Genomic DNA, 17,784 nt, shown 5'->3' with positions numbered 1-17,784 from the left:
TGTCACAAATTTTATGGATGATACTTGGATGCTATATTGAAATATACCGAGATCTTTCTTACCTGGTGGGAAGTTTTGAGGCATTTGGAAAAAGATGAAGCAGAGGAAGCTTCATAGAAAGAAAGTACCACACTTAAAGCAGAGTTACTGAATTGTTCTAAGTGGCAGAAGAAGTTGGGGATAGAATCTGGAATATGGGAGAGGCTTCTCCACAAATAATTTGTCACTGCTTTAAGTACAGATGATGAAAGATATCTCAAAATTACCTTGTACATTTAAAAAAAATACAATTCCCCTACTTCTCTGTACAGTATTTGTTTTCTTGAAAGATTAATGTTAGCTTGAATTCATGTATGACTCATGTTTGTCTTGTCATGGATCTTCTTGGAGTTAATTCTCAAATCCACTCACAGGCAAATTGTTTTACATTCCTAGGTATAGTCCAGCGATACCTGGAGAGCCACAGTCTTTTCATACTTGCTTTTCTATTAATGTCCAAATCAAAAGCTAGACAGTAGGAATTATGGATTTGAGTATCATTTCAGTTAATGAGAAAATCCATTATGCTTCCTTTTACTGAAAGGAAGAGAGTACAGGTTATACAATGGCAATGCTGCCAAAGGGGCCTAAAAAGATCACTTCAGTATTCTAATTCAGAAGATAATTCTTCAACAAGTTTCTGCTCCAGTTAAAGTAAATGCAAGCTCATATAATAGTTAACTTAAACTTTCAAGTCCCTAGAGGCAAATACTTTCAATTAACCAAACCATTATTTTATTGCCACAAACTTCCAAAATAGCAAGGGTACACAATCTTAGTTCATTATTAAACTCTTTTGCTAAACATTTTTAGAAAACAAGGGACTAGAAGCTGTCCAATATGGCAAGAAAAGTATTATTTTTGGGGCAAGAGTTTTGTGTGGATCATACATACCAAGAATTGCTGTTTCCCATGTTTGCTTTTGATTATTAAAGTGATCTACCTCCTTTTCAGGAAAGTTCTTATCACTTATTTTCATCAAAATTAAAAGTAGATAATTTCACTGTTTTTTTAAAAAAAAAATAGTGTAATGTTTTGTAGGGAAGCATTAAGCAAATATTTTATAAAATAAAATACACATACTTGTTCTTCATAGCTATGATAATGTACATAGGATTCCCCATATGATATGCAGATTGTTCTTGAAGAAGTGACGTCACAGAGTAAAGATCTTTAATGGAGGCAGTGGAGGACTTGGGATCTTAATTGATAAGATGGTTGTTAATATTCATGATGAATTATAATGTTTTGCTTTTGGGTCTGAATTTTGAACAACAATCATGTTCAATTAGATTTTTATTGTTTCCTGGATTAGCTGTATTGAGATAACACACCACTGGAATAACTTCCTCTCAGGAAATTCTGCAACTGTGCCATTAGCTTGATAAGCTGTACATAACAAAGAGTTCAGTTTGAAACATTATTTCCTTTCCAATGTTCACATTACAATGGATCTTTTGCTAAACATATTACTGATTACTTTTTGTTTTCATATTTTTATACAAAAAAGTAAATGATAAATTAAGGTAGCAATGCTAAAGCATTTATCTGGAGTAAAATCCCAGTGGATTTTTCTTCTGAATAAGTTTATGTTAGACCTAATGTCTATTAGGTCATTCTATAGATCAGTTTTGATTCTACCCGCTTAATGCTGGAAAACTTTGAATAGGGTTCGCACCTTAGATGGTATCTGTCAAGACTCTCCATTTAAATGGGGCAGAGTGTCTTCCTCTGAATGTGACTGGGGGGCTCCCCGGCAGACATTGGATCATATTGTGATTAACTGTCGTCTGAGAGCTTATACAGGAGGATAATTAAAACTACCATGCTTAATTGGATAAATGACCTAGATATTAATAAATAGAATACTAATTTTTATCTTTATGAACCAATGTATTTTAAAATGTAATTTGTAATTTAATATGTAACTTCTTGAATTTCTTATACCTTACAAAATTAACCATACATCTCCATCTTATGTGTATCATACTATTATGTTCTTTCTATACATCTTTACTCCTGCAATCCATGTCTTTCATGCCATACACAAACAAACAAACAAACAAACAAACAAACAAATAAATAAATAAATAAATTATAGGTCAATGAATGTTAACATCCAGAAACTATTTTTCAAAAGACAAAAGATATATGATGCTGCTTTCTGTGCCCTTAAGTCATAATCAAAAGGTTGTAGACTTTCCTAGATTCTGTCGAAGGAGTTACCATTACATATGGTGTATATGTGAATATTGAAGATGCCCAGGCATGCCTGTTAGATTTGTTCCACTTTTGCATTCGCTTTGTGCAATTTCCAGTATGACTGGAAGGGGTGGTTCTTTCTTAGCCCGAATCTTAGATTGGAATGTTAGGTTATACATAACTCAGTTACCGAAATGTATATGTGGTAAAATATTTGATTTTAAAAGCCGATACATTTATGTGCAAAATTATGGCATGTCATTTCTTCACAGATTAAGTTTTAGCATTTGCTAACTTTTTAAATTTACACTGCAGATCAGAAAGAAAATTATTATTAAATATTAGTATTTAATTTCGAGAGAGAGAGAGAGAGAGAGAGAGAGAGAGAGAGAGAGAGAGAGAGCACCCTCCAGTCCGTGGAAAAACCTCTCTCCACGGAACCAGTCCCTGGTGCCCAAAAGTTTGGGGACCTCTGCTATAGTCCATAATTTCTGCAATCTAAATTCACTAGCCTTGCTGGCTAGAGCTATTGGTAACTGAACGTTCAAATTTCTAGATAATCACATTCATGCTTTCTTTTATTTTTAAATACAGAAGACAGAGTGAAAGGGGGGAAGGAATAACTATACTGCAACAAATTACAGGTAGTTAAATATAGCATTAAACTATAGTAGAATAGCAAATAATCTATAATTACACCTCAGTGCTCATGAGCAAGCCTAATTGTATAAGGTTGTAGGTTTCTATACAATTTAAACATTTGCTGTTCTTAAGCTTTGTGGCATAGATTAATTATTTTTGTCTGATAAATTCGTAATATTGTGTTACTCTTGATATATAGTTTCTTTAACAAAAGAAAGTAGGGTGATCAGTCATGTGGACATTCTAGAACAGTCTTTCTGACTTCCATACTATTTATGCACTGAATGTATATAGAATACCAGGCAGAAGAAGTTGTACAAATTCTGCTGTTCAGATTAGTTGGATTCATCCCCTAAGTTTAGAGCTTGATATGCTATTTTAATTTTGAATGCTGTGTTTTCTAGGTGGCTTCAGGTGAATGCAATGAAGACACAGAAGTTTATAATATTACCCTTTGCACAGGAGATGAGCTCACATTAATGGGACAAGCAGAAATCTTATATGCAAAATCTTCAAAGGAAAAGTCACGGCTCAATACCATTTTCAAGAAAATTGGAAAACTCAATTCCATTAGCAAATTGGGCAAAGGCAAAATGCCTTGCTTGATTTGCATGAACCATCGGACCAATGAGAGTATTAGCCTACCTTTCCAGTGTAAAGGGAGATTCAGCACACGTAGTCCCTTAGAGCTGCAAATGCAAGAAGGGGAGCATACCATTCGAAACATCGTGGAGAAGACACGGCTCCCAGTGAATGTGAATGTGCCAAGCCCTCCCCCACGGAATCCTTATGACTTGCATTTTGTCCGTGAAGGGCACCGTTACAAGTTTGTTAATATTCAAACCAAGACAGTTGTGGTTTGCTGCGCACTACATAGTAATAAAATTATTCCAATGCACTTTCCTTTGCATTTAGCTCTTCCAAAGTTTACCCTTCCAGAAAGTCTTGTGAAAGGAGAAGTATGGCATGAAGCCTTTGTGAAGCACTGGTTTGGCCTCTGCCAAGAGCAGTTTGATATTGATGAATATTCTCGTGCTGTGAGAGATGTAAAAGCTGACTGGAATGAAGACTGCAAAAGCCCACAAAAAAGTCGACCCACCAGCCACAACCATGTGCCAAACTCTCTCAGTTATGCCCGGGATGAGTTGACCCAGTCTTTCCACCGTCTCTCAGTCTGTGTTTATGGAAACAACCTCCATGGAAATAGTGAGGTGAATCTTCATGATTGCAGAGACTTGTGTAATGAGTGGGCTTTATCTTCTCATGATGCTTTGCAAGATTCTAGGGATGGGAGCTGTAACTACCCTTTCCCTGAAATTAGTGAAGAAACAGTCTGTTTACCTCCTAAACTGGAACTTCCATATGAAGAACTATGGTTGGACAAAGAGGATGGGAAAGTGAATGATCAGCCACTTACTCGCTCACAGAGCGAAAAGAACAAATGTGACAACTACAGGAGTTCTTTCCGGTCCAAGGGTGGTACAGCTTCTCTGCCAGCACCTGGATCTTTAGTAACAACAGCAAAATCCTCAGATGTTTCCCTACCTCCACCACCTGTGCCTCCTAAATCAGAAGCGGTAAGTTCTTAGCATTCTGCTTAATCCCCAAGATGGGTGAAGTTCCTACCATATATATGAAACACTCATTTTTCATAAGGGGGTGAAGTAATCTGGATAGGATTGCGCCCAGTCGGCCTCTCTCAACCCATCAATCTCGGCATTCCCCATGGTTTATGGAGGAACTGAGAGAGATGAAGCGGATCAAGAGACGCTTAAGAGCGTCGCTGGCAGAAGACAAATGAATTTGACCAAACATGGGTAAGAGCTGCTATTCGAGCCTGCTTTGTGGTGATTTGTGTGGCGATGTGGAAATACTTCTCAGCACAAATTGCATCCGCATCCTGGTGGCCCTCAGAATATGATTTCTGAAAAAGAATGTAAGTTTTAGGTAGATCCATAGGGCTGAAGGCATTTTTATATTACTAGGTTTTAGTATATTTAGGACTAAAACATTAGAATTGGGATTTTAAATTGGCTCCTAGAAACAGGATTGGAAGCAATGCAGGTGTCAAAACTTCAGTGTAATATGTCAAACTGCCTACTTTTAATTACTAATCTAACCATTATTCTGTGGGTCAATTACAGTTTCAGAACTGATTTAAAAATAGCCCTATGTACAACAGGTAGCACTTGTCTAAACTGGATTTCATCTGAGCAAGACTGGTTCATCATCCAGGAAGTTTCTGTTCTAGAATCAAACCTGGAATCCATCTGAAATATATCTAGATATTTCAATTTTCCATCTGAAGGGCCTAAATCAATTACTGTATGCTTTTAAATGCTTTCTGAATTACTTCCTTTTCTTATGAGAGAAAACCTTGAAATGTCTTCGAAAGTAAAATTTCACAATTTATTTTAGAGACGAGAGAGCAGTTCTGTATTTTGTTGAAATCTCTCCTTCAAGAGTTGTAAATAGTTCATTCATTGGAGCAACATGCTGGTGATAATAGCATTTGTACCAGCTTTTTTAACCAGTCATCTTTCACCAGCTACCATCTGCCCTCTGCTGGTGGTACATAAGTAACATGTAAAATCCTCATTTTTAAAAGATAATTCTGGATCTGCCAAAAAAGAAAAGAAAAGAAAAGAAGGACAGAGCGGTTTACATTTTCAGTACAAAGATCATGATTTGGGTAACTTGGATTTATTGAGGGTGCAAATCAAAATCTGGGAGGACAATTAATTTGTTAACGTCTGGCATCGTAAATTCAAAGAGCATATGTTAATTAAAGAAGGGCAGCACAGGAACACTCAGTTGTGTCCTCCAAAAGAAGAGCTGGCCCTTGAAGGTCAGAATCAACAGTTGAAGGCTACTGCTGATACTGTACTACCACTTCCTATCTGTCTGATGGGAGGGTTGGCCTTGACGGGCTTTCTTTTCTTTCTTGTTCCATAACCTGGAGATTCAGATCAGTTTCCTCTATGTTTAGTAGTGTTATTCATCTAGTTCAGTGTTTCTCAACCTTGACAATTTTAAGGCATGTGGACTTCAACTCCCAGAATTCCACAGCCAGCATTGCTGGCTGTGGAATTCTGGGAGTTGAAGTCCACATGCCTTAAAATTGTCAAGGTTGAGAAACACTGATCTAGTTTCTCAATTTCTGCAAAGGTTACTGATCTGGTATGACCCTTACCCCCTACATACTGGAACTACATATTGGAGGTGGTCGACCTCTATCACCACCACCATCCCATGTGTCCTGCTCCCTTCTGGGCCATCTCGTGTCCATGATTTTATCTATTAATGTTTTTATCTGCTATGTTTTTACAACAGATGATTATGTTTCTTGGTGTTTTATATATTATAAAACCACCCACAGTCATGGATATGAGGTGGGCTGGAAATAAATTTTATAAATAAAAAAAGAATATGAGCTGCAAGTTCTCATATTCCACTTTTGCTTTAGGAACTCCAAGGGTCCTTAGATAAATAATGTATTTCTTTATCCTTGTTTCATCCCTAATAATATTATTAGTTTTCAAGACACTTAATTACCTGCATGATGTGCTACATCATAATTGTGCATGATTTCAGGTCAGAGAGGAATGTAGACTCTTGAATGCTCCTCCTGTCCCACCACGCAACTCAAAGCCAACATCTACTAGCCCTTCTATTCCTCCACGGATGAGCAAACCTGTGCGGCAGCAAACTCGTTCTCCTAGTCCAACACTTTCATATTATTCATCAGGACTGCATAATATGTAAGTATTGAGTACTTTCTTTTCAAAGTCAGTCTAATGATATATGGTTCAAGTGCGGAGCTGAGAAAGGACAGGTGTAAATCCCACCTGACAGTGGAGCTCCTTATCTCTCAGCCTAAGCTAGTTCACAAGATTGTTGCTGTAAAGAGAAGTAAACAGAATTCTCCCCCTGCACATTCACAAATGGAAGAAAATTGGGGTAACAAATAATTAATAGAAAATGGATGATTGCAATAACTGAGGAATAAAGAATCAGAGTTGGAAGGGGCCATTAGACCATTAAATCCAGTTCTTTGTTCATATCCTCCCAAATTTGTTAACAGAGTCATGCAAAATGTATATGATAAATCTAAATAGATAAAACAATTGTAGCAATTATATATTCTGGCATTTTATATTATTAGTAGATTGTATTTCTCATTTTATCCTAAAGATAAAAATAATGATGGAGTACTATTGCCAATTTTTGCTTGTAGCAGCCAGAAGATAGATTGGAATCTATTTCTAGATCTTTGGATTATTTGTAATAAGGCAGCAAGATCAACAATCAAAACACCAAAGAAGAATTTTTTGTAATGATGAAACCTAAGCAATGAGGAGCCAGACATCGGTGCTTGTGTAAGAGAACAAAGGAGATTTGTAGGGTGAAGCCTGTTCAACTTGTTTTGATTCATTAAAGAAAGACCTCATGAAACAAAGGACAAATTTGAGATTTGTACTGATTAGTTCACATATTAGTGGGTATCTTATGGTTATAAATATATGAAGAAAAACGCAAGAGCATAGTGATGGAAACCATATATTTTGTGAACTCCATTCTTGGTATTGACACTGATAAGAATCACAGGCAGCAGCATTGAGAAAAGACTTCCGATTAAGATCTTGGAGAGTTACCTCTTCTCAGTACAAGCAAGATTGAGTTGCATAGTTTGACAGTGTAAGTTAACCGTTTATCTGACCCGTTTTAGGATCATTATGACATATGACCATAATGATGAGAGTCCATTACAGTTGTATGTCAAGGATTACTTGTAAGTAGCTTGGTGGAAAAAGGATTTTAACTTTATTTATTTGTTTTTTTATTGTTTTGAGCCACCTAAAGTAGCCCCATGGCAAAACAGGTGACAAATAAATTTAATACTAATAATAGGGCCTTGGAAAGGATTTGATAGGCAGACAAAAATGCCAAATCTTATCTGAACATATGGCTGACTATGCAAAGAACCATAATCATAATATGTACAGTAGTGCCATGGACCTTAACCTTATTGGCATGTGGAACTGTAAGGAAAGCTATCTATTCAAGTATAGACTTTCGCTTACACAGAAATAGATGTCATTATAACCTCTGGGGGTGTAATTATTAGACTGCAGAAAACTATGCAATCTAGTGGACTTGAGTACACTTTCTTTTTATAAAATGGATTGCATATTTGACATAAATATTTGTCCATCATATGCAAATATTTGTCCATACTAATAAAAGGAAAATACTTGCCAGGAAAGTTGTTAAATTTGTCCTCTCTGAAAAAAATGTCTGTATAATGGAAGCACTGTATAGATAAGATAAGATAAGATAACCTTTATTGTCATTTTTATACTGTGGGCACAATGGCACACATCAAAAATGAAATTTAGTTGCCTGCTCTCAAAGTGAAACACATACATGACACACACCTAAACATACTATGAACAACATATGTATAGACCCACATTCCTACATATACGTAGCAAATAAATATTAAATATTGTCCATCTTGAATATATAACGGAAGGAGGAAGCTTGAGAGTTCGCACTGTTTTACATTAATCCGGTGCTATTTTATATATAAAATAACAAAATTCTAAAGTGACTACTACTAACTACAAAAGTTATATACTAATTCTGTCTCTTCTTTTTTAATTATCTCAAAGCAGCGCCACAGAAGGAGATGCTGAAAACTCTTCCGAGATTATTCCCGTAACTTGTTATCCATGTGTTATGGGGAAAAGTGACCTGCAAGAAGTTGACAACAAATTGCCTTTGGGAAGCCCGTCTGCTGATGCTTTGCTCTCTAGACTTTCATGGCCAAATCATTTTTCTGGAGCTGCTGAAGGCCTTACTAGGAGTGAGTTTCTGTTGGATCCAAGCAGAAGTTATAGCTATCCAAGGCAGAAGACTCCCAACACACCAAAGAGAAGCTGTCCAGCACCTTTTACATTCAATTTTGACAGAAATGAAGTTTCTGTAGGGGATGTACCACCAGCTACAACTGAGGTAGAATGCACCATGCCCAGTTGCCCAAAATCAGCAAGTTACTCACTTGAATATACCGATGAAAAAAGTTTGGCAGTAAGTGGTACATTGCAGTCACTTTCTTGCCCTGCCTTACCCCCTCGTGCACCAAAGATGGTAGAGGAGAAGCCAGGGCTTGACTTGTGTCCCGGGTCTCTCAGAATAGATGGTGCTGAGGAGGATCCTCTCAGGAGCTCTCCAGACCTTTCTGAAGACCAGTATCTGGGTAAAAAAAGCATGCAAGACCTCTTCTCAGTTTCTTATTCTTTCTCATCACCCCTTCATCTTCAGTTAGCACCGAGATCTTGTGGTGATGGTTCACCATGGCAGCCACCCGTAGATCTGTCTGGGCTTTCCATTGAAGAAGTATCTAAGTCTCTGCGATTTATAGGCTTATCCGAGGATGTCATAACACTTTTTGTTACTGAAAAAATTGATGGCAACTTGCTTGTCCAGCTCAATGAAGAGATCCTTTCTGAGGACTTTAAACTCAGCAAACTACAAGTTAAAAAAATATTACAATTTATTAATGGCTGGAGACCTAAAATGTAGTGCTGACCAGTTCAACAAAATGTAGAAGTATGCTGAAACTAACTCACAATCTACCATTTTTAATTTTTTATTGCACTAAGTCCCTTCCTTCCTTCCTTCCTTCCTTCCTTCCTTCCTTCCTTCCTTCCTTCCTTCCTTCCTTCCTTCCTTCCTTCCTTCCTTCCTTCCTTCTGTAAATAGTAGGAGAAAAACAGTAATTACTATGCAGATAATTTTGGGTGTTAAGCAAACACTTTTGTACATAATAGAAGGATAAAGGTGTGCCTTTTGCATCCCTGAACATTCAACAGCTGCTAAATAGTGGACATTAAAGGGAATTAATTTGTTCTCATGTAGTCTAGTGAGACATATTTATTACTATGGGTTAGCAAAACTGGTGCACAAATCAGTTTATTTTTATTATTTTTATTATTTTTATTATTGCATTTCCCTGTAATCTTTTTTTCTTTTTGGGTTCTTATTCTAATAATTATAGTCATTGCCTTCTGTTTTTATTGGTTGAACAAAAGGTGTCAAATATTCCATCTTTGCACTTTGTTCTTGTTGTAGATTCATTTTTATAAGATTCCCAGGTTGTAATAAATAATGGATCCATATTTCAATGCAAAAATAAAAAATAAAAAACCCACCACAGTCTGGGCAGATAGATTCTTGCACCCAACAAGAGGTTTTTTTTACATAGCACACCATTAATAAAAAGAAAGCGGTAAAGGCTTTTGATGTCTAGTAGGCGCATAAGATTAAGAATATACTATTTTAATAATTTCAAAGGTAATAGCTCGGTGTCAACCAAGAGCAGTAAATAATTGCATTTAAACGTTTTTCTAACCACTTTTCAAACTATTGAAATATTTACATGTATTCTGAGCAAATGGCAATGCCCTAGTTTAATTTGGAATAATTGGTAAAGATCATTATCTCCACTGTTTATGTATAAAGTGCATTTAAAATTAGAATGGATATTAGAGTGAATTTAAAGTTCAGTTGTAACTTCAGTTAAAGAAGTAAGAAACTGAGTGATTCCATTATTTCTTCCTGATGATTCATATTCTTTTTTCCTTAATATTCTTAAAAATGCATACAATTAAGGAAGAAGAAAACCTGATCTATTAATCTAAATTAAAAGAATCCACATTCCAAACACTAAACCTGTCTAATCAAAATGAAACAGAATAATTTTCTTAAAGCATTTTTTTTGCTTAGGAGAATAATAAGTGTTTTATTAAATGATGTATGTATATTATAAATTTTTGGTATATCTGACATGCATTTGATTAAGTGGCAGTGGATGTTAATCTGTTTACCCCTTATTTGTTTTGACTGTAACAGACTTAAAATTGGACAAACCTCAAGCTTTTGGAATTTATTTTAGAGAAATCCTGAGATTCAGCGTTGCTGGAGGACTTGTACTAAATATATTATAATATTGTGCTTCTGAGCACATGTTTAGTCCACATACTTTTTCCTCTCCAAGTATTCTTTCTCAGGAACCCATTATGGTAGAGGGCAGAGGAAGTTATTAAGCAGTTGGAAACCAGAAACCTTCACCATGACAGTTTACAACCAAAGATCTACCAGAACATCTCAATCTACTTTCTGTTCCCACCTATCATGTTCAGCAAAAAAAACTAATATCTCTATAAGGGAAAATGGGTCTAATGTGCCACCACTCATTCCTTTGCATATTTAAATATTAAATAGCAAGAACAAATGATTCCATGTATGTACTTTAAGTAAAAAAAAAACTGTACACTCTCCCATCTCTTTATGGCCTTGTTGCAATATTTCTGAATGTGATATTTGCATTTGTTTTTCATCTGTTATCCTTGTATCAGGATACTATAAGGCTTGTTTGGAAACCTGACAGAAGACTGCATGCCATATATGAGAGGAAGAAGCTATGTTTTGGCCATTAGAAGAAAATTGTGACCTTTATAATCTGACATATATTCACACACACACACACCAAACTTGGCAAATTCAAACAGTCCTAATTCAGCAAACTCTAAAGAAAGTGATTTGAAAGTGAATGCCTTTAAAATTAATGGATGTTGGAGCCCATTTGCATAGAACTTTTTGGTATGAGCAGGCCAGCAGTGTAATCTGATTTTCAGAAAGGTGTGAATAATTTGGCTATATGCAGACAATCTTAGAAATTTCTATGATTCAATGTCTATCAGAAATCATACTTTAGTCCAAAAAGTGCTATGTTCATGCAAGAAAGGAATGGTTTGAACTATTATCCTATTGATTGTGTTACATAATAGGATTATGCCAAGACGAGAGCTTCTAGGATGGGTAGTAGGAAATGATTAACCGTAGGGTCTTACACTAGTACCACAACCTCAGATTGGGCTCTGGTGCTAATAGGGCCTGGAAAGGCCTGTGATGAGAAGAAACATGGGGAAAATGAAGGAAATCCAGAACAATGAGTACTGCAAATTTCTATATCAAGGTTCGGGGCAGGAGGGAATGAAGACAAATAGACTGTTACAGTAGGGAGAGACCAGTAGGGATCAACCTAATAACTGCAATATCCAGGGACAGGAACTGCTAAATGTTCAATAAGTGAAGGTGACATGCTCTCACAGTTGCTGCTATAAATAGCAGAAGAGAAAGCATATCTAGCATAATCCTGATGTTCCCGATTATCAACACAAACTAGCTCAGAGCGCTGAACAAGCAAAGCGAGAGACCTCATAACTCAGTTTGAAGTAGCAGGATCTTCATTTTATCAATTCCCACCCTGGTACATTGATCTTCCTTGCTCCTTTATCTTCCCCTCCAGAGGCTGAATTCGAGGTTTTAACTTATAACTGTCCACTGCCTGGATATATTTAATAATACTAGTCAGTTGGAAGATTAGTTGTGGGTATTCATATGCACGGGGACTCTATGCAAGGAATGGTGCTAATTCTTGAAACCCTGTCCATTTATACAAAGACTCTAGTAACTTCTAACTGAATAGCATGTCCAGAGGTTTGATGACTGGAACAATGTGAGACCACGCACTTGCACAGGTTACCATATAACTTTCTTGTGCTGTTATGCAAATACTTTGAAGAAGGAAAAATATTCTTGTTGATTTCCTCATAGAATGAATCATTCTGGACATATTTAGACACCATCTAATATCTGCTTTCCTGTGCTGGTTCGAAAAATGATTGTGATGAAAACGATTAGCTGAAAATACAACATGAAAAGTTTGCTTTAGGCAGAGCTTTGAATATACTCTTGCTATTGACTCCCACAGTAGAGGATTTAGCAGAGGAAACACTTTATAATAATTCCTTAGAGCTGAATACGCAATGTTATACCACAGGACTTCAAGTGGATTTCCTTATACCGGTAGGAGAATGGAACCAGGGGAACTAATGCCAGCTATGTGTCTGCATTGTCATCAATAATCAAATGCCTAAACTATAATGCATTGTGTTGCAGAATTTAAGAAAATCCCTCAGGGTTGTCCATTCAGCAGTGGCCCACTAATGAAAAGAATTCCTTTTTTTACCTTCAATCTATTCCAGAAATGCATTCAATCTTCCAAGACAGATTTTAAGGATGCATCAAAGAGAAAACGAAGATGCAGAACTCAGGAACACACATGAACACTATATAGCAGCAAAGAGATTCAAAAATCTCAAACGTGTTACTGTCATATTTTGGCAGTTGGAGGCTTCAAATCAGTGTTGACTCCTGGCAACTACCTGGACAACTCACTGCAGTTTTCTTGGGAAGATTTTTAGAAATAGTTTGCCATTGCCTTCTTTCTGGGACTGGGAGAGAGTGACTAGCCCAAAGTCACCCAACTGGCTTCATTCCTAAGGCAGGGCTAGAATTTGTGGGTTTCCCAGTAGCTTGGTGCCTTAACTACTATGTTAAACTGGCTCTTTTACTGCTACTTAGTGGTTATCTAACTTCTTGCAGCCCCGATCTAAATCATTCCCTATGAAAGATATATTTATTTCATGAGATGAAATCCATTTATGCAAAGCTGGATGTACGATCTTAATAATGTTTTCCAAGAAATAAATTTGTTTGAGTTAGAAAATATTATGGACTTATATAAAATAATCGCAGTGAATGTGAGAGGTATTCTTCTAAGTAAGTATGCATATACTGTAATACAGAGAAAATGTCAAACTGCTAGTGGTAAAAAGAAAAGAAAAACTAATAGCTTTCTCCAATCTGGAGAATGTATCATATTCCATAAATTTTGAGATTAGTCACAATGACTAGAAATTTTGAAATTTTAGGAGCTATAATATCTGGAGGACCCCTGGTAAAGAAGAACGTCTTAGAGAATGCCTGATGTATAATATACTTTTACATATGTCAAAATGCAAGTGGTTCAATAGAATTAGAAAGAGTGGATCAATTTAATGGTTAAAGTTATCCTGAAATAAAATAACAATGTATGATTTTATAGATTCCTATGTAGCAGGTCTCACTCCTCAAAACTGCAGTATTATAAAAACCTTACTGTCACTTCCTCCCCATTCCCCCATATAGTATTTCAAACACAGTATTTAAGGCACAGTGGAGAATAATGATGCATTGAGTCATTTCTGAAGGGGCATGGAATTCTCTTTCATGGAATGCATGCTATTAGTCTGAAGACTGAATAGGTCTTTGGTTAGTTTGATTAAAAGATAGCTTAGCATTACCCATTCCAGACCATAAAAATCTTGTGTCTTATCTAAATCATCCCAAAGGTTTATTAGAAGCTTGAAATGAGCAAATTCATAATTTTACAGTTACTCAGTTAAGTTCACAGCCTCTGGGAAATTAGAGGAGGATATATAATTATTAAAAATGAGGAACAAACAGCATCTAAAGTAAAAACAGACTAAGTTACACAAATCCAATTTCACACTGGAATAAAGAACTGGCAACAGTATTCAGCATTGTAGCTACTTCCTAAAGCAAAATGAATGCCTTATGCATATATCCCTACTCAAAGTTGTGTTATGTTTGGAGCAATTGCAATGTGAACATCAATTTCCAAAACTTATTTTTTAAGTGCAAATTTAGAAATTAGTATAGATTGTAATTTACCTTTCAGTAGAAAAATGACACTAGAAAACAAGCATCCATGGCATCTCTCATTCATAAAAAGAAGCTGAAAACTAAGTGGGATATAAAAGCCTTGCAAATATATCTAGGACAGAAGTTTTTGTCTTAATTAGCAATGGGTTTAATTTGTGAATAAAGAAATTTGTTGAGCTGGGTATAAAATTATTTTATTCGCACTATATCAAAAGAGCTTCTAGATTCCATATTAGTATTCAGTTTCATGTTTCTAAGAAATGTTTCAGGACAAAATTGACTCAGTAAAAATATTCTTTGTTACATTTGTGAAATTTGTGCTGGTCTATATATCTCCATTAAAATGTTAAGATAAAAAACAATTATTTAAACCAGGAGTAAAGAATTAACGCTATAACATATATAAAGACATGTCAGTATTGTATTGTAAGTATATTTGTTTATTAAAGATACTATTTTCATGATATTTATGCAGAGTTTATTCATTTGACAAAGTGCAAAATTAGAATATACAATATTCTATTTTCAGTGGTATTCTTCCACTGAAAAACTCACTTTAGTAGAGAGTACATGTAGAAATTGTTCTAAAATTTTCTATACCACTTTTTCTTTGCTCCTTTCATCTGGCTTCAAACTTTTCCTACCTATATCTTCCAATCTTGCTCACAATTCATAAATCCCTTCAAGCTTGCCATATGCATAGCTTCTAAACTTCTGCCTATAGATATGAGTTACACTATGCCTGCCCAGAATTACCTCTTTAATATGGTAATAATCCATTACTTCCCTCACTGGAAGATTTCTATAAGCTCTTAAAGCCTGTCCTGTTAAACATGGAACTAAAATGGCCATCCATTCACTCTCAGTCCAATTACAAGAGGTAGCAATTTTTTTCAAACATAGTAAAGTAGGCTTTCCTCTTGCTGTTGCTTCAGCACTTCTGCAATGATATTGGCTCAAATAATTAAGCCTAACCCCTTTTCTGACTGGTCTACCATCTTCTTTGGCTTAACTATGGGCATAGGGTGGATACTCATCAAAGTAGTAGTCTCCATGTCTGAGGGAGAATCTGCTCCATTTACCTTTTCCATCCTTGTCTGGTGTAGGCTCTAGTAAGAAATCTGGTTTCTGCAGTCAAGATGTTGGCTGTTGGCAAGTCTAATTTCTGTGAGGACCAAACTCTTTCCAGCTAGGTTTTTTCTTTTCATACATACATTCATATTTAATGAATTCTTTGAGTTTGAGCCAATGCCATCTGTTTTGGATAGCCCACTGCTGCCACCTCTTTGTCGCAGGTTCTTTTCAAATACATCCAATTTGGTGGGGTTGAGACACAAAAGAGCCAACACCACTACATGTCCCTAGGCAAAACACACAAGCACTCACATCCTCATATACTCTTACCCACTATTCACTCTTCTCCACAGCTCTTCCTACTACTGCTCTTAGTGAATACTGCTAGAGAAAAATGTCCCTTACAGTTTGTGATGTTTACTTTCAGATACAAACACGTCCCTCCTTTTCTCTCCCCACACACACACCCTCAATTGTTTCACAGCCAAGCTTTTATAGTCAATGTGATGCCGCTGGGAGGGGGAAGGCTTAAAGAGAAGGGAGGAAAGCAGTACAGGTGCTGGCAATTTTCTGGGCAGCCTGCTCTCTCACAAAGTAAAAGAACTCTTGGGATGCATGATGGTATACAAAGTAAAGCCCTCCCTGAAAGCCCATTTGAACTTTTTTTCCAAAACAGTGAAGGCAGCCAAAGGCACTGATTTCTCTACCTCTCCTACTTGCAGTGAACAAATTCTTCTTCCATTCTGTATTCTATATTTTACCAATGTGTGCAAAGAGAAAGACAAAATAGTGGCTGAAGTGCTGTGAACAATTTGCCTTGCTCTTTGTGGGCAAAGATGAATTGGATGCCAGAGTTGGGTCAGGACATAGTTACTTTGGATTCTTGCCATTTATACTGAGGATCTGGACAAGTTGCATAGAAGGATGAGGACCACAATCTGCTAATTCAATCCTTGCCCACCTGATTAAATTTGTCAAGATTTAAGCATAGTTAAGGGAGGTAACACCTCCTTGTAAGAGGAATGTGTTGTTTCCTGCCAAGGAAGGAAGACATAGAACTTTTTATTGAAGAAATTCTCCCTTAACTGGGATGACCTGCACAATTATCTGAGAAAAGAGGTCAAGGTGGTTGCTTCACAGTTCCAGTTGTGTGTAAATGACAATGAATGTTCTGAATCTATTTCAGTATTTGTTTCAGCCAGAATTCAGCTAAAAATCTGCTTTTGTTATTTTGATGAATGATAGCAGCTTTCCAACCATTGACCATAGTATCTTTCTGGATCACCAGCTTTATGTGATTCAAGCCTTTCTTTATAGCATATGTAGAAGTTGGTGCTGGAGGACCACTGTTCAACATGAATCTATGATATACATTGTTCAATAGGAGTCCTCCAGAGTTCCATCTTGTCCTTCATCCTGTTCAACATATACATGAAACCACTGGGGGATATCCTTGGAGTTTTAGACCACATTGTCATCAATATGCTGATATTCAGCTCTACTGTTTCTTATCACCTGCTTGGAACCACTGCATTTCAGTCTGTATCCAAAGCAGACCCATTTTGGTCCACATAACTATCAAAACATTTTAGTTTGGACATGGACGGCCCTAACTTAGCTGTTCTTTGCATGAAATAATCTGTGCATATTTTGCACATTCTTACCTATAATACATAACCAGTAGAGCATCCTTGCCAGTGAAGACTGTATTGAGTACAATAGCCTCTAGTCTCCAATTTAGAGTACATCATTCTCATGGAATCTCTTGTAAAGCAGCAATAGCCTTTCCACATTTATTCTGTTTATCACACAGAATGCCTAGCGCCAAATCTCTAACTGTGGAAGATTATGTGCCAGGAAAAACAGCTGTTTTGGACTGGGAGGCAATTTTTGCCCAAACTGGTCATTAGTCTTTTCAAAAGGATTGTACTGAATTTTTCTGTGGCATGTTTCTCATCTTCCTTATTCAGCTGTGTGAAAAACTTATTTTTTTTTCTTTTGTGTCCCCAAAGGAATAAGAAAAAAAAATCAGTGAAATTCTCATGGATGTGTTATGGATTATTTATTTTTTTATTAATTATAAAATCATGGAAGGGTGTGTGAGAGGGACTGTCCTGTCTTGTAGACAATCTTCTCTTCAGCAGGCTGCATCATTTCTGGCTTCTCACCTTCCCCCTAAATCTCAAAGGA

The 17,784-nt window shown here is 36.4% G+C and overlaps 1 protein-coding gene across 1 annotated transcript in view; it reads left to right on the top strand.

Moving 5' to 3' along the window:
- Positions 1–9,524, top strand: part of GAREM1 (GRB2 associated regulator of MAPK1 subtype 1) — a 19,020-nt gene extending 9,496 nt beyond the window's left edge. The window contains exons 3-5 of the mRNA XM_015821927.1: positions 3,288–4,460; positions 6,478–6,644; positions 8,562–9,524. Coding sequence (XP_015677413.1) covers positions 3,288–4,460; positions 6,478–6,644; positions 8,562–9,471 — 2,250 coding nt within the window. The 3' untranslated portion in view covers positions 9,472–9,524. The remainder of the gene's footprint in view (positions 1–3,287; positions 4,461–6,477; positions 6,645–8,561) is intronic.
- The last annotated feature ends 8,260 nt before the right edge of the window (positions 9,525–17,784 follow it).

Source organism: Protobothrops mucrosquamatus, unplaced genomic scaffold (assembly GCF_001527695.2).
Source record: "Protobothrops mucrosquamatus isolate PMUCROS unplaced genomic scaffold, P.Mucros_1.0 scaffold1427, whole genome shotgun sequence".
In the NCBI taxonomy this organism is placed as follows: domain Eukaryota; kingdom Metazoa; phylum Chordata; class Lepidosauria; order Squamata; family Viperidae; genus Protobothrops; species Protobothrops mucrosquamatus.
Note: the sequence above shows the minus strand (reverse complement) of the source record. Positions and strands in the feature narration are given on the sequence as shown.